Raw genomic sequence first — 23,742 nt, forward strand, 5'->3', positions numbered from 1 at the left:
AGAAAGCAAGGAAAGAGCGGCGCCCGCACTTCCGGCCTCCAGCCCGTCCCCCCTCCCCGGTGCCGCGCGCACCGCGCATGCGCAGCGCCCTCGGCGGCGGGAGAGGAGGGGAGGGGGCGGGGGCGGCGCATGCGCAGTGCTGTGCCCGCCCTGGCTGAGGCGAGCGGCGCGGGGCCGGTGAGTGGGGGAGGGGCGGGGCCGGGGCCTCCCCCACCGGCACCGGGACCGGGCCCAGCCCCGCGGCCGGGCCGCTACGGGGCGGGGAGGCCCCGGCCTAGGCCTCCAGAGGGCCCCGGGGCCGGTGCGAGCCCGCTCCCCGGTCCCTTTTAGGCCGCCCCGGGGTGGGAAGGGGGCGGCGGCCGCGCCGTTAGCGCTGCCTTGGCCTCTCCCGGGACCGGCCGCGGCCTGGTGGGCCCGGGGGGGGGCAGGGGGTAGGGGGGAGGCCTCACGCAGCTCCGTTCCCCGCAGGGTGAGAGCCGCGAGGAGGCACCGAGCGCCCCCCGGGATGGCGGAGCAGAAGCGCCTGGCCTACGCCATCGTCCGGTTCCTGCACGAGCAGCTGCGGGGCGGCGGGATGAGCCCCGACGCGCAGGAGAGCCTGGAAGGTCGGTGGGGGGGGTGCCCCTGCTCCCACCCCCTGCCCGGGGCTGGCAGCCGGGGAAATCGGGGGCTCGGTGCCTGCCCCCTGCCCCCTCTGGTCGCTGCCCCCTGCCCCGTCCTGCCCCCGGTGTCGCGGCTCGCTCCGGGTTTGGAAGGAGTTTTTCTTCGTGGGGAGGTAGCCAGGGCACTGGGGGTGCTGCTTCCTCGTCTCGTCACCACCTTCAGGAGATCAGCTTGAGGAAGGAACACACCTGGGATCAAAAGCCTCCCTGAGCTCCGCTTTGAGACTTAAAAAGTTTTAACTTAAATGAGGCCCGGTCAGGAGCCTCACAGCGTGGTGTAAAATAAGGACTCTGGGGCTGTCAGGAGGCGTCTTGTACTCGCAGAGGGCTTTCCAGTTCTGCTGTAAAATGCTTTTCCCCGCCACAGCCAGAATTTACACAGGCGTTTTTCAGAGGGCCTCCTTCACTGGTAACGAGAGGGCACTGACCCTAAGAGCTCTCCTTAAGGAGCTTATGCTTCAGTCTTTGGTCTTTACGTTCACCCCCGGCACAGAGAGCACGGGCACGTCCACAGAAAGTGCTGGGCGCATTCCTGGGCGAGGCAGGGATGGAGACAGGGCAGGACGAGGGTGTTGGCTGGCAGGGATTTATTCCTGGTGCTCTCAGACCTTAAAGTATGGCCCAAGGGCCCTGCTCTGCTGCTGGGTTCCCCTGTCCGGGCTGGGAATGGATTCCTGTCCTGGTAGGGGAAGGAGCTGGGGGGCAGGAGCTGGGGGCAGCTTCAGGAGCGCTAGCGAAGCCCTGGCTCTGTTAACTTCCACCCCAACACCTCCTCTGAAGGTGCTGAGGGGATGGGAGTTGTGGCTGTTGCCTTCCAGGAGCTTCCTTCCAGGGCTTTCCTGGTATTTTCAACTGTAAAAAAATCAGGTGCTTTGCAAAAGGGCTAAACAGACAGAACAGGGAGAGCTAATGAGCTGTCTTTTCATATCCAGTGGCGATCCAGTGCCTGGAGACAGCTTTTGGGGTCTCCCTGGATGACCAAGACCTGGCTGTGTCCCAGACTCTTCCTGAAATATTTGAAGCTGCTGTAGGAAAGGTGAGCAAATCCCCCCAACACACGCTGACGTTCATTCCATGCAGCCCCAGGGGTGAGCTCTGCCTGATTTCCGCGGTGCTGCTGCCCCCTCGGAGGCGTGTGGGAGGGAAATGTTGTGGGCCTGACAAGTTCAGGGAGGGGGAGGCTGGGTTCTGCTCCGTGGGAGTCCTCCTCTTGGCACAGCGCTCTCCTTTCCCTTGCAAGGAGCCTGAGCACACCAGAACGAACTCGGAGCCCATCACCCCCTCTGAAGATGACGTAGCCGAAGCCGAGAGACTCAAGACTGAAGGTAGAGCCTCCTCTGGAGCCGGGCGTGAGGAGGTGTAAAGGAGGGTGGGGAGGGGAGGAAGGCTTCATTCGCGCTGCCCCACGGGCACGCACGGAGCGGGAAGCAGGCAGAGGGGCTGGAGCCCTTTGTTCCTGCTCTTTCCTCCCGGCGGGTGCAGGTTTGGTGCAATTCAGCTGCCACAGAACCTGGGCAGGGAGCTGGGTCAGCAGCTCCTTCAGCTGGGAGGCTCTGCTGGGCAGAACGTGGCATCTTCCCCGCTGAGGTCTCCGCCTGTTGCCTTTCCTCTGCCCTGTAAAAGAGTGAGAATAGAGAAGTGCAGCAGAGAAATTCCTCTGAGCCGAGTACGTGGGGTTTTGGGGAGGCCTTGTAGGTGGGAGAGCAGCTGGAGATGCTCAGAGGAGCTCGCAGGATCCCTTCTGAGGGGGCGCTACGGGACGCAGACCCCCTGCCTCACACTCACACGCAGTTTGATCAGGAAGGGGCGCGAGCTCCTGGCTTCCCTCGCGTTATTTTCTCAAGTAGAACGGAGATCCAGGCCTGTTGCTTTCCTTTGTCCCCACTTTTACCTTGCTGACGAGCCTTTTCTCCATCCCTTTAGGAAACGAACAAATGAAAGCAGAAAACTTCGAAGCTGCGGTGTCGTTCTATGGGAAAGCGATCGAGCTGAATCCATCCAACGCGGTGTACTTCTGCAACAGGTACTGCTCTGCCTCCAGCCCCGTACCCCTGTGGTTTTGCTCCTTTCTTCTTACCCAGGGCTCTTGCTCGGTCGAAATCCCACGTTCTGCTTGTTCTGTTCCCTGCTCTTGGTGATTTATTTTCTTTCCAAGCTCGGTGACACACTTCCCTGTGCCTCTTGCCAGCTCTGTGCCCTGGCATCTCTAGATAGGATGTGGGTGTGGAAACAAACTCTGTCAGGCATTCAAGGAGATACAAGGATGCCAAGAAATACTGTCTGCTTTCATGCAATTAACTCCTTAAGGAAGACAAAGGGCCCAGGTTTGGGAGGCTGGGTCGATAATAAACAAAAGAGTGAAGTGAGATGAGTTGAAGGCTCGGTCTTGAGAATTTTATACGTGTTGAGAGCTGTGTGTGTGCAAAATGAGCCTGCAGGTGACCTTCCTAATCTTCAGGGGTGTGCTAAGCAGAAGTACGTGCAAGCTGGTGGAAAAACAAGTGAGTTAAAACGCCTTTGAGTCAGGGTTTGATTTAGTTATCTGCTTGAGCAGAGCAGGGAGCCAAGGTTTTAGTTACCTGCTTATCGTGAGCGCAGGCTCCACGAGTAACCTGTGTGCACGCGAGGTGGTGAGTTACTTCTTGGCTCATTTTAGCTGCCTGAGGGTCGTCCAGCGAGGTGCTGGGCGGGTGTCCTGGTGCCAGTAAGAGGTGTAAGACTGGGGCTTGAGGGAGCTGGGTAAGAGGAGAATTAATTTTAGAAATTTTATGTGGAGATTGACAGAAAATGGATGAAACGGTCGTTGTGGCTAAGAAATCGAGGCATAAGGGAAGCTGAGGGCTTGGTGTGAGCTAGCGAGTGGGATACTCCCCTGCCTCCTCTTGGAAAGGCCGCGAGGAGGAGAAATCCTGGATTTGTTTGCAGTAGGAGCAGAGCACAGAGCTGGGTGTTTGGGTAACACCCTGCTCACGTAGACACAGCCTGGATTTATGTCAACTTTACTCTTGACTTTGCCTGTGCCGCAGGACAGCACGGAGAGGGAACGGGGGTGACCTTGATCAACGTTTTCGAGCTGCTAAGTCTTTTCTGCACATCTTTCTCCATTCCCTCCAGAGCTGCTGCGTACAGTAAATTAGGAAATTATGCCGGAGCAGTCCGAGACTGTGAACGAGCCATAGGCATCGATCCAAACTACAGCAAGGCGTATGGCAGGATGGGGTAAGTGAGGGAGCTTCTGCTGCCAGAATTCTAATCTCGGAGTGCCCGGTGGCACCGATACCATCAGCGGTGCTCTGCCCTGGAATGCCGTGCACAAACACCTAGGGCTTCACCTCGGCGGGGGGTGGAGGAAGTCTGCGAGTGCTTATCTACCTCTGAAACGTTGTCTTCTGTTTCCACTTCGACAGCTTGGCCCTCTCCAGTTTAAATAAACACACAGAAGCTGTTGTTTACTACAAAAAGGCCCTAGAGCTCGATCCAGACAACGACACATACAAATCAAACCTTAAAATAGCCGAACAGAAAATGAAGGAGACTCCAAGTCCAGTAAGTCCCGAGGCTAACACTTGCTGTATGTGGGTAAGAGGAGAAGATTTCTGCCTTATGCTACTCCAAGTGCTAGCAGGCGCTGTCTGGCAGAGGCTTGATGATCTGGGTTGTGTTTAGAATACAAATCTTGCATGCGGGCAGAAGGGAGATGGTTAATGAGCGCTGCCGTGAACATTTCCACTAAAATCCAGAGAGAGGAACTGCTCTGCTCGAGCACAGTCACCTTGGGCTTGTTTGAGAGAGCTGGGAAATGAGACTGATTAGAAGGAGCGTTTGCAAGCAGCATTTTTTGCCTTAAGCACCTTCCTTAATTAAAGCCACTGCTCCTAAAATCCAGATTTTTTTTTTTTCTAGTGACCTGTTACCAATACCAAAAGGACTTTTTAGTTTTTCTCTTTTTTTTTTTCCCTTCCACAATTTTTTTTTTGTTTTGTTGGCTTTTGTTTGTTTGCTTTGCTTTGCTTTGTTTCGTTTTGTTCATATGAAAAGAATCCTGGCGGTTTTCTAGTCACAAAGCCAGCAACCGCCCTGCTGACAGGCTCAGGACCGTGATAATTCCCCGTTTTGAAGGGGCTTTTGGTCTTCTAAAGACTTCTCCAGCCCAAAGGTGACCGAGTGGATGTGTTTAGCTTGGCAGGCGTGATGGGGTCGAGCAGCCCAGCCCTGGCATGCCTCAGCTGGTGAGAGCGGCGCTCGGTAAATCATGCGGTGCCGTTACTGCTGCCACCAGCATGTGTCCCCTGCCTCCCTTAGCGAGCCTCACCCCCAGCCTTTGCCCTTAGCTGTGGTTTAAGGCCCAGGTGCTGATAACGCTGAAGAATTGAAGTAACGTTCGTTTTGCCGTGCTGTTTGTTGCATCAGAGGGCGGGAGGATGTCATCACCTGTGTGTGGTGTCTTTCTTCTTACAGACCGGAGGTCCCGGAGGATTTGATTTAGCTGGCTTGCTGAACAACCCCGGCTTCATGAGCATGGTAAATCTGGACAGGTCGCAGCCAGGCTGCGTCTGGGCCGTGCAGTTCTCTGTTCAGGGTGAAATGTCTCAGGACAGGGCTCGGGGAGTTCCTGTGTCTCGGTAGCAGATTTGTTTTCATTCCGTTTCTTCGCTTGGGTGTCGCTGCGAGGAGGCCGTGCTTGTGTCTTTCACTGGAGTCAAACAAAGAGCCAGTGACTTATTCACAGGCTTTGTGTGCTGGCTGTGGGAAGGGTGCCTGTTCTGCATTACCAGCCTTGTCGTGTGTGTGGTGCTGTGCTTCTCTTGGCTATTTTTGTCCTATTGATCTGTTTCCAAGTATTTCTGTCTTCACTTTGTTCCTAGTTGAATGGCACAACATCTGCATATTTACCCAGGCATTTCTGACTAAATAGGGTGTCCTTTTTTTTTCCCCCTCTTTAAATAGGCATCTAACCTAATGAACAACCCACAAGTACAACAGCTGTAAGTTTGATCCCGTCTTCTGTTTCCTCTGAGTCACTCTTTGAAGCTCGGGTGGGAGGGAGCGGGTACCAGAAGCATGGAGGGCAGCCTCGGGGCAGTCTGATCTCCCCAGCCAACACGTGTTTTGAGAGCTCTGGCCTCGCTGAAGAGGAGCCTCAAAGGGAAAAAAGATAGATCGTGGAATTGCCTTTGGGAAACTGGAGTCAGTTTGGCTCGGCTCAGTATTTATGTGGTGTGGGGACAGGATTTCACATCTCCGTCTCGTTTGGGAGGAGAATATTTCCATCCTTTGTGCTGCAGAGCCATCAGAATCAATTCACAATGTTTGTCAGGTGCTTACACAATACAAATCCTTAAAATTCACGAGGTTCATGCCTCACCTGGCCGTGCTTTCAGAGCACAGGCAGGCAGTGAGTTAGAGACCTGAGGAGATTTTCCTTTGGCTGCTGTTAGGGACCGCCTGGTTGAAGGGCTGTGTCTGCTGCCCTTTCCATTCGGTTCTGCTCCTTCCACTGCTGTTGCCAGCTGAGGTTCAGAGCAAGCAGATTTCCCTGGGTGTTGTAATCAGACAGCACAGGGCTTGCACAAAGAGGGGGGATATCTGGGCATACATTAGCTGACACGGTTAGAAATATTTCTGTGTATTGTTTGGGTCAATGCTGCGGTTGCTCTGCTGCAGTTAATGAATAAAAAGTTGTGGCAGGAGATTCCCTCACAGATAGCTCCATCATCAGTGTGGGAAGGTGTTCCTGTTAGGCTGACGTTCCCTTCGTCGCGTAAAACAACCGATTTCTGTGTTTTGTTTCGTTTTCTGAGCGTTGCCCCTTGTTTCCGCAGCATGTCTGGGATGATTTCTGGTGGCCACAACCCCATGGGAGCAGCAGGCACCAGCCCCTCCACGAATGATCTCGCCAGCCTCATCCAAGCGTGAGTAGGGAGCCGGGTCCTTCCCAGGAAATTAATAACCTGATTTTTGGGGTTTTCTGACCAAAACGAAAGCTTCAGTTAACAGCTGGGGAGCGTTTAAACGCTGGGTGAAGCCCTGCCTCTTGGTAACACGAGCTGCTTGTTGGAGCTGAGCTCTGACAGGCGGCTGGGACGCGTTCCCTCGCAGCAGGCCGTGTCGGCGTGTGACAGCACCGCCACAAGCGCTGCTTCTTCTCCTGCAGGGGCCAGCAGTTCGCGCAGCAGATGCAGCAGCAGAACCCCGAGCTAATAGAGCAGCTACGGAGCCAGATCAGGAGTCGAACTCCAAGTGCCAGCAACGAAGATCAGCAGGAATGAGCAGCCAGGTGAGGCGGTGAGGTTGCAGCCAGGAGTGCCGCTGCACCCTGGCTGGCTTAGCAGGGAGGATTTCAATATTTTGCTGCAAAATCTCGTGCCTAAATTAGCAGTTTGGTGGCTCTCTCTATATAGACTGGGGTCTCTGCATCAGTAAGAGCTGGTGCCGTGCCTCAGAGGCACAAGGCTTAGCCCTGGGGAGTGATAAGAGCTCCCCTCATGCATCGTGTGACTGACAAATGGGTTTTGGTACCTAGCGTTCACGGTCGTTAAAGGGGCGCTTTATTTTTCCTAAAAATTGAATTTGCCCATGTCTTGTCTCCCTGTCTCTGCAGCGCAGTCCGTGGGAACTTTGTTCTTTGCTTTAAAAACTGGAAGCCATGTGCGTGTTGCCATTTCTTGAGTCGGAAGTGTCCAAGAGGGGGAAAAAAAAAAAAAGAAAAAAAGAAAAAAACACAAAATACTTTATATGACCTGCATGTTAAAGACAGATTCACGCTTTCTTTCCCTAGTCTTCGTCCCTGCTCCTCCCCCTCAGCCTTTCCATTAGTTTTTTCTTCTGGAAGACCCAGCCAGCTGAACACAAACCAGCATCAACAGCCTTTCTAAAGAGACTCGGAGAATTACCTACACTGATACATTTCTATGTTCTTTGCTACATGGGAATTTTTTAACCCGTTTTTGAAGAACGACGCGCTCTTCACTACAGGATCTCTTCACTCTCCTGCCCACGTGCCACTTCAAAGAAGTGTTCCAGGCCCTCCCCGTCCTGCTCCCCGTCACCTTCGCGCCAGTCCCGAGCTGGCTGCGTCCGAACGCTCCGGAGACCTCTGGATCTCGGGGTCTCCAGGAGCAGGGTTTTTCTGTTGATGACATTTGCTGCGTTCCTCAGTCGGGTCCGTAGCAGCATCGCCAGGGTTGCTCAGAGGTGGGCTTCGGCCGTCGCCTCTCCACGGTTCGTGTAAATGTGTCGGGGGGGGGGGGGGGGGTTGGGACTGCTTAGGGCGAGCGTTTCCAGACACGCTTCTGGGGGCTCCTCCCCAGGCCTGGCAAAACTTGTCTAGTGTTTAGTAATTATGGCTATGTCGTCGGAATGATCCAATCTGTGAACTAGTCGGGTGGACAGTCAGAAAGATGAGGTATAATGTTCTCGGTGTTTCAAGAGGTTTCTCTTCTGCTTTTTAATTTGTCTTTTCTGCATGTCAGTAATCAACCTGGTCGACTGTGCTGGTGGTAGGAATAGAGGGCGCGTGAGTAGAGAGCAGAAGGAAGAAGAAAAACGCTCCTGGGACAGCAAGGTGCTGAGCGGCTGCTGGTTCCACGCGGGGGGCCTGGCAAAGAGAGGTTCTGCCCCAAAAATCACGGGGGGGGGGGACGAGGGGAAGCGCTCTGGAGGCTGACCGGAGCGACCCGCAGCCTTCCACCCTGGGGAATTCCCCTGTGTCACTCCCAGGGCACGCGGGAGGCTCTGGGAAGTTCCCCCAGAAGTCACTAGTTGAGGCTGGGGGGGCTTTGCATCAACCTCAGAATGGTTTTAGGGTTCCTCGCTCGATCCTGGGGGGGGGAAGGCGCGCTCCTGGCCTCAGGAAGCGTCCGGCTGGGAGGAGGGCGTGAGGTGGAGAACGCCCCTTGGGGGAGAGCCACTTGGTGGAGTGGGGGAGCAGGTGTAGCTGACGATTAATATCAAGAAAAGAATGATTTGTAAATGCTCCATAACTCCGTGGTTAATGTAACGTGTGAAGAATAAAAGATTTGGACACTCGCCTCCTGCTCCCTCTTGCCCCCCGTGCCTGAAGCCAGACCTGGGGCCGGGCTCATTCCAGGGCTGCCTCCTGTGGAGGTTTGTGTGGGGTCAGAGCTTCCTCGGTGTCCTGAGGGCTGCGAGGCACCGCCGGGGTGAGTTTTTTCCACCTTTGCCATTTTTTTTGGCTCCTTTCTTGCTGAAAATTCAGCGCCGTGCTTCATGCACCTGTATCGAGGCACGGCACACGAGGTGTTTATGAACTGCTGCTTTCCCCCTCTGCCCTTTACGTGCCAACCCATTGTTGGGATCAAGCAAAAGGAGAAGTTCTAGGGCTGTAGGACGGGGTGGAAAGAAAAAAAATGTGAATCATCCAAAATAATGAAACTTGGATGATTTTTTTCCCTTATTTTTTGCATCTCCTCAGGGCTGCTCACCCTCACTCCTTACGCTGTTTGCCCTGTTGTCCTTGTAGCTCTTCCTTCACCTCTCTTCGTGTTTTTTCTACACCTCCGTGTAAAAAAAAATGCTATTAGGATCCCCAAAAACCTGTTTTTTTAATTTTTTTAGCCCATTTCCCCTCACCCTGCAGCCCCTTGCGCCCTGTGTTTAGCACCGGGATTTAATGAAGGGATTTCCGCGGTTCTTTAACCAAACCCAGCCCGAGCCCTGCTGGAAGCCGAGGCCCCCCCGGTGCCCGTCCCGGTCCCGGTCCCGGTTCGGGCCCGGCCCCGTCAGCACCGGCGGCCCCGGACAGCGCTGCGGGCCCGGCGCTACCTCGGAACCTTCGGTCTCCGTCCCCGTTTCCAGCCGGGCTCCGTTCCGCGCCGCACCCGGGGGCTCTGGCAGCGTGCCCGCCTCAGGGCGTGGGCGGACTGACGGGCAGCCCCCGCGACCAATCACCAGCCGCGCTGCCCCCTCGCAGCCAATAGGAGGGCGGAGGGCGCGAGCGGGGGCGGGCGCTGTGCGGGGGCCGCTTGGACGGAGCGCGAGCGGGAGCCGGAGCGTGAGTGGGGGGGCAACGGGGAGCGGGGGGGGGGAGCGGTTGCCGGGGTAACGGCGGGGGGAGGGGCTGCTGGGGGCGGGGGGGGAACTGGGGGGGGAACTGAGGGGGGAACTGGGGGAACTGGGGCGGTTGGGGGGGAACTGGGGCTGTTGGGGGGGGGTAACTGGGGGCCCGGGGTCCGTTACTGGGGGAACTGGGGCAGACGGGAAGGGAACTGGGGTAACTGGGGCGGTTGGGGGGGTAACTGGGATAACTGGGGTGGTTGGGGGAGGAACTGGGACGTCCGGGGGGGGGTAACTGGGAGAACTGGGGCAGTTGGGGGGGGAACTGGGATAACTGGGGCGGTTGAGGGAGGGAACTGGGGGCCCGGGGTCCGTCACTGGGGTAACTGGGGCAGACGGGAAGGGAACTGGGGTAACTGGGACGGTAGAGGGGGTAACTGGGGACCAGGGGCTGTTACTGGGGGAACTGGTGCAGTCGAGGAGGGGGAACTGGGACAAATGGCACGGTCAGGAAGGGTTAACTGGGGCAACTGGGGCTGGTGGGTGGGTCAGTGGTGTAACTGGGGTGGTCAGGGGTGAGTCACTGGGGTAACTGGGGCGATCGGGGGCTAACTGGGGGCCAGGGGGTGTTCCTGGGGTAACTGGGACTGTCGGGTGAGTCACTGGGGTAACTGGGGGCTGCTCCTGGGGGGGGCAGGGTTTGGGGTCTGCACGGGGTTGGGGCCGCTCCTTTGGGGTGTCTCAGCAGCCCGTGCTGCGTCCTGGGACAAGCCCCCTCCCCAAAACCCCCCCTCAGCGTCCCCTGCGTGCTCTCAGCGGACTGGGGGGGCTCAGGGGGGGCTTCTGGGGGGGATCCAGGGGCACCCCGCTGGGATTTTAAGCCTCAAACCCAAGGAAATCTTTTCTTTCTGCCCCAGACTCCTGCTTCACGTAGCACTTGAGCGTTTCGGGGTGGGGCGGCGAGCCCAGCGGTGCTGAATTAATTCTTTTTTTTTTTTTTTTTTTTTTTTTTTTTTTTACAGAATTTTCAGGCTGCCGAGGTCGTCCGGGCGTTCAAGGCAGCGCCTGCTGCACGTCGAGGCGTCGGGAAGGAGCTCGAGGTATTCCTGGTGCAGCTTGTGGCTTAAGCTGCTTTCCTCCGCAGGTCGCGGGGCACCCGAGGAGCTCCAGGCTCTGCTGGGGGCTTTGCTGGGCTAGGAAAAAAAGAAAAAAAAAAAAAAAGAAAAAAAAAAAAAGAAAAAAGCTAAGGGTTTGCTGAGCTTCCTCCAGGGGAGGTGAGAATTGTGGAAAAAGTATTTTTTTTTGCCTCCAGTGATGTCTCCAGGTGTCCCTGTCCCGGGAGCTGGGTACGTACCTCACGTACCGGCTGCGTGCGGTGCCTCGGCACCCAGCAAACGAATTCCCTTCTGCTCCGGGACCCCACGAGGGGTTGTTTTGGAGGGATTTCGTTTGAGAGTGCCTAACGCCACGCCGTCAGCTGTGAGGTGACCTCCTGGTGGTTCTGTGTGCTTCAGGAGGGCAGCACAGCTCGTGAGCTGGGTCAGTGTCATGCCAAAGCCTCGGAGGGACCCCGCTCATTGGCAGCAGTGATGGCTACAGCCGTGGGCTGCCTGCTGTGTGAGCCCTGTCGGTGTGAGCCACGATTTTAGGCTCAGGGCTTGCTCAGACCCAGCTCCTCTGCTGGGTTTAGTGGGAGCGAGTCGAGCAGCATCACCCAAGCTGGGTTTTGTGCTGAACGTCGCTTTCCGTGGCCTCCCAGCTGAGATATGAGCCTGCCGCAGCCAGACAGGCTGCTGTGACCTCTCTGCTCGTCCCTGCTTGAGCAGAAAACTCAGAAAGACGCCTTCAGCTCCTCAAACTCCCTCACCAAGCGTGGGGTCGCTCAGTCCCGACGCCCCTTGCCATAAGATCCCCGTTTGTGCAGGTCGCTGCGTGGAGCCGCTGATAGTGATCAACGCTGCCAGCCCTCGAGGGAGGCTTCGGCCTCAGGAACTTTTTGTATCCAAGTTAATTAGCTGCTCCAGTGGCCAGGTATCCAATTATTCCCCTGGCCCACCGCCGGGACGAGCGTCAGCGTGGCTGCAGACGTGCCCTGGTGGTTCGTTAGCCCTGGCACCTCGTCAGCCCTCGGGGCCGCCCGGCACCCTCTGCGAGGTGACCCCACGCGTTGATTCAGCCCTGGTGCTGGCTCTGCGGCTGCTCGTCCTTCCATCAGCAGAGGGACCCGCTCACGTCTTTAAAAATAGATTTAATTTCATTATTTTTTTTTAAATGGCTCTAGGAAAACGAGTTTAACTGCTGCTGCACCTAACCTGGAGGGAAAAATGCTTCTGACCGAGCCACTTGTCATGACCCAGGCAGCTCAGACCTTGCGTTTTTCTCACCATCTGCCTCTCTTCTGTCACACACTGTGGGTTTGAAACCCTCACAGTGATTTCTCCTCAGGTTTTCCCTTTAGAGAGCTGCACATCGACCGGTAACCAAAATTCCTCTGGCTCCTGGTAGGGAGCAAACAGCCACCTGCAGAGGCAGCGACCCGCCCCGGCAGGACGGCGATGGTGGCTCAGGACCAAATCTGCTCTTCTCGTTTGAAGGGAGACCTTTAATTTTATTTCTCAGTGAAATGGAGAGCCACCAGCTCAAGCCCACGTTCATTTCTCGTGGTTAACATCAAAGCCTCCATCCTTTGGCTGGGCTCAGGTGGATTTTGAGGCAAGATGGAGCAGTTTGTGCCTGGCGCTGTGTAGGTGTTTCTAAAGAGAGCGAGGCTGTGCCAGTTTTGTGGCAGTACGATTCCTACCAGCTTTTCAAGTCACTGTTTCCTGCCGTTAAATTCTTTCCCCTGCCTGTTCCTTTGCCCCGTGGTGTCAGAGCTTTGTGCCTCCTCCCCTCTCCGGGCTGTGAGGGGGCAGAGTTAAGGTCCAGAGGCCGGCACGGGGTTTGGGATGCGAGCTGCTCCTCTCCCCAACAAACACTGACACGGGGCAACCTCTTGTTTCCCTCCTGCCCGCAGCTCTGCTCCAGGAGCACCTCTCCCTCGCCCTTTGCCTGCTGCAGCCCCCCAACACCCGCCCAGGCAGCGCCATGAAGATCGTGGTGGCCAAAGTGCTGTGCCTGCTGGGCATCTGCGTCCTCATGCTGGCCGGCTCCCTCCTCCCCGTCAAGATCATCGAGGCAGATTACGAGAAGGCTCATCGCTCCAGGAAGGTCATCGCCCTCTGCAATTCCTTCGGAGGAGGGGTCTTCCTGGCCACCTGCTTCAACGCCCTGCTGCCGGCCGTCAGAGGCAAGGTAACTGCTGACAGCCCCCGGGGAGCTGCGGGGAGCCCGCGCTGCTCTGTGCGAGGCTGCCAGAACCCTGCCCCTGGGGAAGAGGAGGGGTAGGGGCCATCCCCAGCCAGAGGGACCCATTAAGCCCCCTCAGAAACCTCTGGTGTTTCAGGTCACGAAGGAAAACATCCCCTGCCTCCCGTTCAGCTCCCATGGAGCCTGCTTGGAAAGTTTTTGTGATGCAGAAGGAGGCTGAGCATCACCTGGGGGGGCTGGGCTCAAACTCCTGCCCTCGAGCCAGTGTTTGAAACACCCAGGGAGCCCCTGACCTCCTGCTGGAAGGCAAAGAGCTCCCCAGGTCCTTACACTGAGGCCTGGATGCAGGCTATTGAGGCATCACAGATGAGTTTCGTGTCATTGTGGGCGCACAGCAGGAATATTTCATTGCTATGGAGCCCAGATTTCCCCCCTCTCATCTGCTGCTGGACACTTTCTTCCCAGAAGGGGCTTTGTAGGAAACTGGGAGAGCTTCATGACAGCTCCCTGGGTGCCTGTAGGGAGCCAAAGGTTTGTTTCACTGCGGGTTGTGTGCTTTGTCCTAGCTCGACGAAGTTCTTAAGCAGGGGAACGTGACCACGGACTACCCGGTGGCTGAGACCATCATGATGGTTGGCTTCTTCGTCACGGTCTTCGTGGAGCAGCTCGTCTTGACCTTCCAGAAGGAAAAACCTTCCTTCATAGACCTGGAGACCTTCAACGCCGGCTCGGATGTGGGCAGCGACTCGGAATACGAGAGCCCCTTCATCGCCTCGTCCCGCGGGCGCGGCCGGCACGGCCACGGCCTGAGCCCCCAGGAGCTGTCCCGCTCCAGCCCCTTGCGGCTGCTGGGCCTGGCCTTTGCCTTGTGCACCCACTCCATCTTCGAGGGCCTGGCCCTGGGCTTGCAGGAGGAAGGAGGCAAAGTCCTGAGCTTGTTCCTGGGCGTCGCCATCCACGAGACGCTGGTGGCCGTGGCGCTGGGCATCAGCATGGCCAAAGCCTCGCTGCCCATGAAGGACGCGGCGAAGATGGCCGTGACGGTGAGCCTGATGATCCCCCTGGGCATCAGCATCGGGATGGGGATCGAGAGCACCCAGAGCGCCGCCAGCAACGTGGCCTCGCTGCTGCTGCAAGGGGTGGCGGGGGGAACTTTCCTCTTCATCACCTTCTTTGAGATCCTGGCCAAGGAGCTGGAGGACAAGCACGACCGCCTGCTGAAGGTCCTGTTCCTGGCGCTGGGCTACACCGCGCTGGCCGGGCTGGTCTTCTTCAAGTGGTGAGGTCGGGAGCGGTGGGGGAGCCAACCTCATCCTCCTGCCCCTCACGGCCGGCCCCGAGAGGAGCCTGCTGGCAGCCCAGGGGGGACGCTGAAGCTTGGCAGCCATGCCAAACACCCCAATCCAGGAGGTGTTTCGGCACCGACCTGAAGGAGGAGAGTTTTCTCCTCTGTGCTCGGAGGGAGAGAAAAAAACCCACGAGGAGTGTCCCAGCGTAGGGGTCACGAGGCGCTGCCCCTGCCCCTCGGGTGTGCGGGTGCAGAGAGGACTGGGAACAGGCAGCACGAGGCTGGTTTTGGGGCTGCCCCCAGAGCTCTCAGCACGTTGTTTCCTGTTGACCTGCACAGCCGCCCCCTCCCTCCCATTCTCCCTCCCCTCGCACAAACTCGGGCCGAGCCTCGGCTTCCTTCCCACCCAGGCTCTGAGGAGGTGAGAAACCAGTACCGAAACGAAGGCAGAGGCAGGTGGGACCGCGGCTCGCACAGCTGCGCTAAGCTGCTTCTGCTAGCTTAGTTTTTGAGCAAAACCTGGTTGTAATAGCTGCCAAAAATAACATCCCTGCTGGGGCTGCTCGGGAGGACTGTTGCCACAGCTCCCGCTGAGCCCAGCTTCCATTTTAACCCACAAACGGCTCCGGGAGCTTTCCCTTCTCAGAGTGATTAACGGCAGGAACGAGGCCGGGCCCTGCCCCATCCCCTGCTCCGTTCTCCTCGTCTCATCCCTGCGCCGTGCGTCCCCTGAAGAAAACCTGCAGCTGCATTAACGCATCCTCGGAGAGATCCTCACGCCCCTACCTGAAGCCTGGGATCCATTAGCGCGTGAGAAACGGGCAGCAGCAACCCCCAGCGTTAATATTTCAGGGCAAGCAGCTCACGTTTAAATCACCTGCAGAGAACTGAGCGGCTGCGGGGCTGCTCCCCGGCCTCAGCCCCGGCTTCCAGCGGGCTCCTGCGCCCGGGTGAGGTCGTGGGGGGCGTCCTGCTGCTGCTTTCAAAGGAGGAGAGGAGAAATCTCTTCCCCAGGGGGTTTTGTGAGCCGCGGGGCTGATTAAAGCAGCCTCCACCTGACTGCGTGTGTCCGCGGGGAGCTCTCGTTGTGCCCGCATCCCGCGGCGATCCCTCGTGTTCGCCCTCCTGGGCCATGAGCTCGGATCAGAGGCTGGCAGCAGGAGCGAGCCCCCTCCGCTCCCCCCCCCCAGCCTCGCTGCTTTGGCAGGAGATGCATTTTAACAAGACGTGGCCGTCGCTCCTGCCGCAGCTCCCCCCAGGCACAGCAGAGCTCGAGGAGGCGCTGACGGAGCCGCGGCACCGTGGAGGCTCCGTGGAGGCACCGCAGCCCCTGCCACGACCCAGAAGGAGCGGGGAGGCTGCGACCCAGCCCCCCCGGAGCAGCTCTTGGCACAGCTGCAGCATTTGGAAGCTGATGGGGATCGGCACCTTAATTGCTGCAACGAACCCGAGTCAATTCATCTCGCTTTGAAAAACCTGGAGCGGGGAGGGAGAGGGAGAGGGAGAGGGAGAGGGAGAGGGAGAGGGTTATTTTGGGCCTGCGATGACACAAATTAGCAGGGCCTGACGAGAATGGAATTTGCTTGGACGTGGTGAACCTGGGGGTGTTATTTCACCTCCCCCAGCAGCTCGGGGTGGGGGGGACGTGCGGGACCTGCTGCTTTCTGCTGCTCATCCCGGGCAGGTGGGATGCTGGCTCCTGTTTTTCTGCCTCCATCTCCCGTGTCATTTTGTGTTTTTTTGTTTTTTTTTTTTTGTTTTTTTTTTTTGTTTTTGCAGCTATTTGCTCTATTTGAAGGGTCCTTCCCCCAGCTGGGGGGGCAGAGGGGTCTCTCAGAGCATCGCCACCACCCCCCATGGCCGGCGGGGTGGCTGTGAGCAGTGTGGTGTGGGGGGGTTGTGCTGGATCCCCGTTTTTCCACCTTTTTTTGTCCCGATGGGGCGTGGGAGCAGCCTGGTGGGGGGCCACACGGCTGGGGGTGTCCCTGACAGTCAGCTCCTGCCTGTGGAGGAGGAAAAAGCCCGAAGTGCTCCCAATAAACACCCTGCCCCCCAATAAACACCCTGCCCCTCCCCACCTTGCTGCCTCTTCTTTATTTCCAGCCCTGCACCTCGCCACCACCTCGGGGTGCCCGGATCAGACCCAGCTGCCCCTTCCCCATCCCGGGGATGTTTCCGAGCTCCTGGGGGGGAGCGGGGAAGGGCAGCATCCCCCCCCCATACAGCCCCCATCCCTTTTTCAGCCCCGCGCGTGCGCAGCCGCCCCGCAGCAGCCAGCAGAGCCCCCGTTGCGTCAGGCGTCGCGGGGAGCTGGGGAGTGAATGAACGGAGGAGGAGCCGCAGCTAAAATGATCAAGGAAACTCATTCATTTCCCCTAACGAGTAGTACCCAGCAACCTCATAACGCTGCGGGGCGGCTCGTCGGGGACGGGGGGCTGCGGCTGGCGGCCCCCCGGGACGAGGCCGGTGTCCCCCCTGCGGGGGCTCGTGGCCTTTTGGGGGGGGGGGTTTCACGGTGGGGTGCGTGTCGCTGGGTGCCGTGGTGGGGGCCACGCTGCTCCTCCGGCAGCTATTAATAGCAGCTGCGGATTTTAATTGCTGCTGCTCGTTAGGGAGGGGGAGTCACGAGGCCTGGCTGTGCCACCCGGCAGCCCCCGGCCCCACGTGGGGCCTGCAGCCCCCGGGGGCTTTGAGAGCCCCCTGTGTGTGCCTGGGTGTCCCCCTGTCCCCGTCCAGGTGTCCCTGTCTGTGTGTCCGTGTCCATCCCCGTGTCCCTCTGTCCCCATCCCTGTCCGTGTGTCCCCAGCTGTCTGTGTCCCATCCCTGTCCCTCTGTCCCAATCCCTGTCCATCTGTCCCCACCCCTGTCCGTGCGTCCCAACCCTGTCGGTGCGTTCCCATCCCTCTCTGTCCGTCTGTCCCTATCCCTGTCCGTCTGTCCCTGTCCCCATCCGTGTCCGTTTGTCCCATCCCTGTCCGCACGTCCCCATCCCCAGCTGTCCGTGTGTCCCCATCCTTATCCATCTGTCCCCATCCCTGTCCGTCTGTCCCCGTCCATCCGTCCCCATCCCTATCCATGCGTCCCCATCCCCGGCTGTCCCCCTGCCCCCATCCCTGTCCCCCCATCCCAATCCTTGTCCCTGCCCCGCTCCCAGTCCCCCTCCCTGTCCCCATCCCGGTTCCCCCGTCCCGATCCCGGTCCCGCTCGGTTCGGGGCTGAGCCCGGGGGGTCCGGCGGGGCGGGCGCGGCGGGCGGGGCCGGCGGCGGGGCGGGATCGGCTCTGCGGCGGCCGCACCGCACCGCACCGAGCCGTGCTGAACCGAGCCGAGCCGTGCTGAGCCCAACCGAGCCCAACCGAGCCGTGCACAGCCGCCCCCCCCCCCCCCCCAACCGGCCCCACCGCACCGCTCCCGGTCCCTCCGGACCCGACCGGGCCGTCCCGGGCCGATCCGAGCCGATCCGAGCCGAACCGGGCGAAGCGGAGCCGCCGCACCGGGACCGCACCGGGCCGGGCCGGGCCATGCGCTGAGGCCGCCGCGCAGCCCGCAGCCAAGGGCGGATCCCGGGCAGGACTCGGTGAGGCGGCGGCACCGCAATGCGCCCCGCGGGGGGACCGGGAAAGGGCCGGGGGGCGGCGTGGGGGGGGGGGGGGCCCGGCAAGGGCAGGGCACGGCCGGGAGCGGGGAGGGGACCCGGAGCCGTCCCTGTCCCTGTCCCCGTCCTCCAGCCCCATCCTGCCCCTCCAGCATCCTCCTGCTGCTGCTGCTCCTCCATCCCCATCCCTCTCCCCTCCATCCCTATTCCTCTCCTCCCTCCCCATCCCTCTCTCCCTCCCCTTTCCCCCTCCCCTCCCTCCCCATCCCTCTCCCCTCCATCCCCGTCCCTCTCCTCCCCCCCCCATCCCCAGCCCCCCACCCTCTGTTTGTCTCCCCCGGCGCTTTGGGGGGGGGGGGGGGGGCGCTGAGCTGGAGGACGCGTGGGGGGGTGCAGGGGGTGCAGAGCCCCGCAGGATCAGGCCTCATCCCCAGGAGCAGGGGTGTTGTGTTCACAGGGAGAGGGGCTGATGGGGGCCAGGCGATGCCACGGGGACCAGGAGCACCGCTGGGTGCTGCAGAGGCCCCATCCTGCCCCCCCCCCCCCGGTGCCCCACACCGTGGCAGTGGGGCTGGGGGCATCTTTGGCCGTGCCGTGAGCAGGTGGGACCGGCAGGACCGAGCTCTGGTGTCCCCAGGCACCGGCTGAGCCACGGCCTCTGCTCCGTGTCCGCGTGCCCACGACACCTCCGGGCCCATGGGGGCATTTTCCTGCCCCGTGCTGCGGGACCCAAAGCAGAACGGGCTCTTTGGTGCCCAGGCCACGGTGATGGGCTCCTACCCCGGCCACGTGCGTGCCCGGGTGCCTGGGGACGTGCTGGGGCCTGCGGGGTCCCCTGGATGCACACGGGGCTGAGGAACCTGGGACACCCCATGGGAGCGGGACAGACCTGACCCCAAACCCAGCCATCCAAACCCAAACCTGGCGCCCCGCTCAGGAGCCCGTTCCCATCCCTCCAGGTGCCTTTGGGATGGCTCCTTTGGGAACGCAGCCCCATGGCAGCATTAACCTCTCCAAACCATCACGCTCTGCCGGGGGAGCCAAGATGCTCCTGCACGCACAGGGACACCCCGTGGGGACCCGGCAGGCCATGAACCCACAGCCGTGTGTCACCCGTGGCCGCGTGTCACCGTCCCCCGGTGTCACCGCGCCCCAGTGCCTGCGGCCCCGCTCCGTCCCCGGGCTGGGAGCGGTGGCACGGGGCAGCGCAGCAGGCGCCGAGCTCTGTGCGTGAAATGGCACCTCCTTACGCAGCAGATCCGGCGCCGTGGCAGAGCCGGAGGGGCTGCGGGCACCGCTGGCTCCTCGCCGGGTCGGGGGCTGCCCCACGGCACTGCTCCCGCTGCCGGGGGTGCCCGCCGTGACCCCCCCCCACCTCCTCTCCATCAGTCTCAGCCGCAGCTGCTGTGCCGGTGGCCACGGCTCGGCCATATGGCCGCGGCACGGGGGGGCTGGTAAAAATAGCCAGAGCTGCTGCACCCCGGGCGGGCCAGCGCCATCCTGCCCCGCTGCCCGGCAAGGGCGTCCCAAGGGCAGGGGGAGTTTTGGCACCGGGGGGGCCCAGGACCCCCCTTGCTGTATCCAGGATGAGAGCACCGTCAGAGCAGGGGGCTGGCGAGGGTTTTGGGGGTGTCCCTGTTGCCCCCCCCCAGGCTGGCGCTGGGGGTTTCCATCCCGAAGCCCCCGCTGGCACCGTGACGAGCGCCTCTGCCCTCTCCTTGCAGCGGCGGCAGCTTCTCCGGGGCACGATGCCGGAGCAGAGCAACGACTACCGGGTGGTGGTGTTCGGCGCCGGCGGCGTGGGCAAGAGCTCGCTGGTGCTGCGCTTCGTCAAGGGGACGTTCCGGGACACCTACATCCCCACCATCGAGGACACCTACCGCCAGGTGATCAGCTGCGACAAGAGCGTCTGCACCCTGCAGATCACCGACACCACGGGCAGCCACCAGTTCCCGGCCATGCAGCGCCTCTCCATCTCCAAGGGCCATGCCTTCATCCTGGTCTTCTCCGTCACCAGCAAGCAGTCCCTGGAGGAGCTGAAGCCCATCTACCAGCAGATCGTGCAGATCAAGGGCAGCGTGGAGAGCATCCCCATCATGCTGGTGGGCAACAAGTGCGACGAGACCCAGCGGGAGGTGGAGAGCAGAGAGGGGGAGGCCGTGGCCAAGGAGTGGAAGTGCGCCTTCATGGAGACCTCGGCCAAGATGAACTACAACGTCAAGGAGCTCTTCCAGGAGCTGCTCAACCTGGAGAAGAGGAGGAACGTCAGCCTCACCATCGACGGCAAGCGCTCCAGCAAGCAGAAGAGGACAGACAAAATCAAGGGGAAGTGCAGCGTCATGTAGAGCCCCGGACTGGCCCGCGCGCCCCCCTCCCGGTCTCCCCTCCCTTCCCTCCCCCACGGCCGGACAGCGGCGTCGCAGCGGGGCCGTCCCCTCGCCCTCCCCGTGGCCGTGGCCGTGTTGGGGGGGGGCTGTGGCAGGTCGGCGGCCCCAGGGGTGGGGGGCGATGGCGGGGCTGGGCCGTGGACCCGTGGGGACATGGATGGGGACACGAGGCCGGGCACGCGTCCACGCACCGCAGCACAACCGGACACTGGGACACGGGGACGGGGATGGCGCGCGGGGACCCCACCGGGAGCAGAGCCCGGGGCCACGGAGAGGGTCCCGGCCCCCCCAGCCCCCCTCGGGCCCCGTGCATGGGAAGGACGGTGCCAGGCAGGGGTGGCGGTGTCACCCCCCGGGTGACAGTCACACCGCCCCCGGGCTCTCCCCATGCCTCTTGCTGTGCTCTTCCCCGGGCAGGAGCCCCCCCAGCTGCACCCCGCTGCCTGCAGAGCCCCCAGCCCCATTCCCATCCCCAGGCCCCCCCCCAGCAGCCCAGAGCCGCCAGCCCAAGCACAAAGCATCGGGTCCGACCGAGGTCCTGACCCAGCACAATCCTGGCGAGCTCGGACACAGACCCCCCCCCAGCACCCCCACCGGCCGTGAATGCGGTCGGGGTCCCCCCTGCTCCTGCAGAGCCCCCCCCCAAATCCCCAGCACCCCCCCATCCGCTGCCCCCCCCTCACCCTATAGCCCCCCAGCTTGTTCCCCCCATGGCCGGAGCGGGGCCCCCGTGCCGCCAGCAGCCCCCCCCCATCCTTTTTGGGGTTCTCCCCTCGCTCCGGCCCCGCTCCCCCTGCCCTGGGGCCGCGCAGCCCCCACGCCGCGGGGGTGCCAAGAGCAGGGTGCCCCCCCCCCCCTCGTGCTGCACCCCCTCCCCGCTCCCCCGGCGTTTTAGGAGGCGAGCCGAGCGACCAGGGGACAAGGTGCCGCGACGATGTAGCCTTTATTCTAGAAATAGTCTTCCTTCAATAAAGAGATGAGAAACGCTCCTGCCTCCCCGCCGAGCGGCCGGACCCGGGGGGGGGGGGGGGCTCAGGGCCATTTTGGGGGGGAAATAGGGGAGATTAGGGTGTGTGTGTGTGTGTGTGTGTGTGTGTGTGCGTGCACGAGCGCTCGCCGTGCGCACCCGCGTGCCCGCGCACGGGGGCCGCCGGTGGGTGCCCCCCACCCCCCCGTTGCCGGCGCAGGCTGGCGGCCCCGTGGGGAGAGGAGGGGAGGGGAGGGGGTGGGAGCACGGGGCCTGCGTCATCATCATCATCATCATCATCATCATCGTCGTGCTAGTTGCCATGGCAACCATCCGCTCCCCCGGCGCTGCGGCCGCGTGGGCACGTGGGTGCGGGTGGGGGGCCGGGGGGAGCGGGGCCGCGCGGGACGCAAGGGCTTCAGCAAGGGCACGGCTCTATGGGGGTGGCACAGTCCTGCGGGGATGGCATGGCCCCATGGGGATGTCGTGACCCCATAGGGATGTCACGGCTCCATGGTGTTGTCGTGGCCCCATAGGGATGGCACAGCCCCGTGGGGATGGCACGGCCCCATAGATGTGACATGGCCCCATGGGGATGTCACGGCTCCATGGGGACAGGCACAGCTCTGCCAGGATGCTCACGGGTCCACGGGGTCAATCAGCACCCTGGGGACAGGCACGGCACCCAGGGGGTGTCACAGCACCCATGGGTGTCACAGCTCCCTGCCACCAACCATGGGAACCTCTCCCATCCCCGTGTCCCCAGCAGGTGAGCGGGACGGGCACGTGAGGACACCCGGGGCTGGTCCCCACCCGTTGGGACCCCCGGGGTGGCAGAGACCCGGACCCAGCTGGAAGGCTCACAGATATTTATGGGGGGGTCAAAAAAACCCCCAAACACACCCGGCACCCGCAGCTGCTCTGCGGCGTTTTCAGCCTGGGGACAAAATCGGGAAGTCCTCCCCCTGCCCCCGTTCCCGTGCCTCTCATCCCCGTGCCAGCCTCTCCCCCCCCCCGGTTCCGTTTCCATCCCCAAAAGGAAGCAGAAAGAGGGGCCCAGACCAGCCCCCCCCACCCCATTCTGGCTCAATTTTTCCTCTTCTGACACCAAAACCCCGTGGGGGGATGGAAACGGGCTCGGGGAGCAGGGGCGCGGCACCGTGCGCCCCCCTCCCTGCCCATGGCCTTGCGCCAGCTCTCAGCACCCCCAGGGCAAAACAACGGGGACAAAAGGCGATTTGGGGACAAACCGGGCAGAATTGGGGGCGCCGCGGTCCCTTGACCCCCGATCCACGAGCAGCCAAAAAGAAATTCGGTTCCGAGCCCCACAAAGAGCTGCGGGGCCGGGGGTCACAGCGGGGCCCCGTGCGCCCCCCCCCACCCCCCGGTGTGTGGCTGGAGCCATATGGGCGCAAACGGGATTAGGGGAATCGGCCTTCTGCCCGCTAACGGGATTACGGCTCCGCAACCCCAACCCCGGGCTGGGAACGCCCAGTGGCCGCACCACTGCTTCTGCGGTCAGGATGGATGCATACTGGTGTAACTGGTGCATACTGGTGCATACTGGTGCATACTGGTGCACCCCAAGGACGCGACCCCCATCCCCGTGCGCCCCCGGGGGCCCCAAAGCCCTGATTCAGGGCACCGTGGGGGGGTCACCGGGGGGGTCATTGGGGCTTCCTGCGCCCCGTGACTGCCGCCTGCGGCTGATTCACCCGCTGGGATTTTCCCCGTGTCCCCCCCCGCTATAAAACCCTGGGGGGGGGGGGGTTGGGGGCTGGGGGTGGCTGCTGGGGGGCCGCGGGACCCCTCCTGTGTTGGGGAGAGGGTGAGGGCCCGGCTGCCCTGCGGTGCTGGGGGGGGGGGCACTGGGTGGCTGGGGGGGGGACACAGGGATTTGGGGGGCGGCACTGGGATTTGGGGACGTGGCACTGGGATTTTATGGGGGACACTGGGATTTTGGGGGGGCAGCGTTGGGGTTTCGGGGGGCAGGACTGGGATTTGGGGGGGCAGCAATGGGATCTGGGGGGGGCACTGGGACTTGGGGGGCAGAAGCAGGATTTTGGGGGGCAGCAATGGGGTCTTAGGGGGGGCACTGGGATTTTGGGGGGAGCATCACTGGGATCGGGGGGGCGGAGTTGGGATCTGGGGGGGTCAGGACTGGGATTGGGGGGGTCAGGACTGGGATTTTGGGGGGGCAGCACTGGGATCGGGGGGGACATTGGGATTTGGGGGAAAACATCAGGATTTTGGGGGGGCATCACTGGGATTTTGGGGCTCACCCCCAGGATTTGGGGACACCCGGGGCTCTGCTGCCACCCCCCCCGCTCCCCCCCTCATTAATATTAACCCCCCTCATTTACATAACCCCGCCCCTTCCCCCCCGCCCCGCTCTCCCATTGGCCGCCCGCCCCGCCGCTCCCCACCCCCCCCCTCTCCCTCCCTCCCCCTCCCTTCCCCGCGCCGCCGCCTCACCCTACCCTGCTGCCTGCCCCTCGCCCCGCCTCCTCCTCCCCGCGCGCC

The 23,742-nt window shown here is 61.4% G+C and overlaps 3 protein-coding genes across 7 annotated transcripts; all 3 read left to right on the forward strand.

Annotated features, from left to right (window-relative positions):
- Positions 1 to 61: 61 nt before the first annotated feature.
- On the forward strand, positions 62 to 8,686 carry SGTA (small glutamine rich tetratricopeptide repeat co-chaperone alpha). Of its 3 annotated transcripts, none has more exons than XM_082780159.1 (12): positions 62 to 177; positions 469 to 605; positions 1,595 to 1,698; positions 1,903 to 1,987; positions 2,586 to 2,685; positions 3,777 to 3,881; positions 4,070 to 4,208; positions 5,121 to 5,183; positions 5,610 to 5,647; positions 6,485 to 6,574; positions 6,817 to 6,939; positions 7,264 to 8,686. In XM_082780159.1, the coding sequence occupies exons 2-11, from the start codon at positions 506 to 508 to the stop codon at positions 6,929 to 6,931; spliced, it is 939 nt and encodes a 312-aa protein (XP_082636285.1). In that variant the 5' UTR covers positions 62 to 177; positions 469 to 505; the 3' UTR covers positions 6,932 to 6,939; positions 7,264 to 8,686. The 3 variants fall into 3 exon arrangements, with proteins under 3 accessions (XP_082636285.1, XP_082636286.1, XP_082636287.1); XM_082780160.1 differs by lacking the exon at positions 62 to 177 and adding an exon at positions 194 to 301; XM_082780161.1 differs by lacking the exon at positions 62 to 177 and adding an exon at positions 286 to 408.
- Positions 8,687 to 9,645: 959 nt separating this feature from the next.
- SLC39A3 (solute carrier family 39 member 3) lies at positions 9,646 to 15,710 on the forward strand. 3 transcript variants are annotated; one of them, XM_082780252.1, is made up of 4 exons: positions 9,646 to 9,675; positions 10,700 to 10,777; positions 12,691 to 12,968; positions 13,550 to 15,710. In XM_082780252.1, the coding sequence occupies exons 3-4, from the start codon at positions 12,762 to 12,764 to the stop codon at positions 14,264 to 14,266; spliced, it is 924 nt and encodes a 307-aa protein (XP_082636378.1). In that variant the 5' UTR covers positions 9,646 to 9,675; positions 10,700 to 10,777; positions 12,691 to 12,761; the 3' UTR covers positions 14,267 to 15,710. The 3 variants fall into 3 exon arrangements, with proteins under 3 accessions (XP_082636378.1, XP_082636379.1, XP_082636380.1); XM_082780253.1 differs by lacking the exon at positions 9,646 to 9,675 and adding an exon at positions 12,109 to 12,420 and having other exon boundaries at positions 10,711 to 10,777; XM_082780254.1 differs by lacking the exons at positions 9,646 to 9,675; positions 10,700 to 10,777 and adding exons at positions 12,118 to 12,153; positions 12,297 to 12,420.
- A 2,012-nt stretch (positions 15,711 to 17,722) lies between these two features.
- On the forward strand, positions 17,723 to 20,627 carry DIRAS1 (DIRAS family GTPase 1). Its single transcript, XM_082780307.1, has 2 exons — positions 17,723 to 17,847; positions 19,590 to 20,627. Exon 2 carries the CDS (start codon positions 19,614 to 19,616, stop codon positions 20,208 to 20,210), a length of 597 nt encoding a protein of 198 aa, XP_082636433.1. The 5' UTR covers positions 17,723 to 17,847; positions 19,590 to 19,613; the 3' UTR covers positions 20,211 to 20,627.
- The last annotated feature ends 3,115 nt before the right edge of the window (positions 20,628 to 23,742 follow it).

Source organism: Aythya marila (assembly GCF_965140915.1).
Source record: "Aythya marila genome assembly, chromosome: 27".
NCBI classification, from domain to species: domain Eukaryota; kingdom Metazoa; phylum Chordata; class Aves; order Anseriformes; family Anatidae; genus Aythya; species Aythya marila.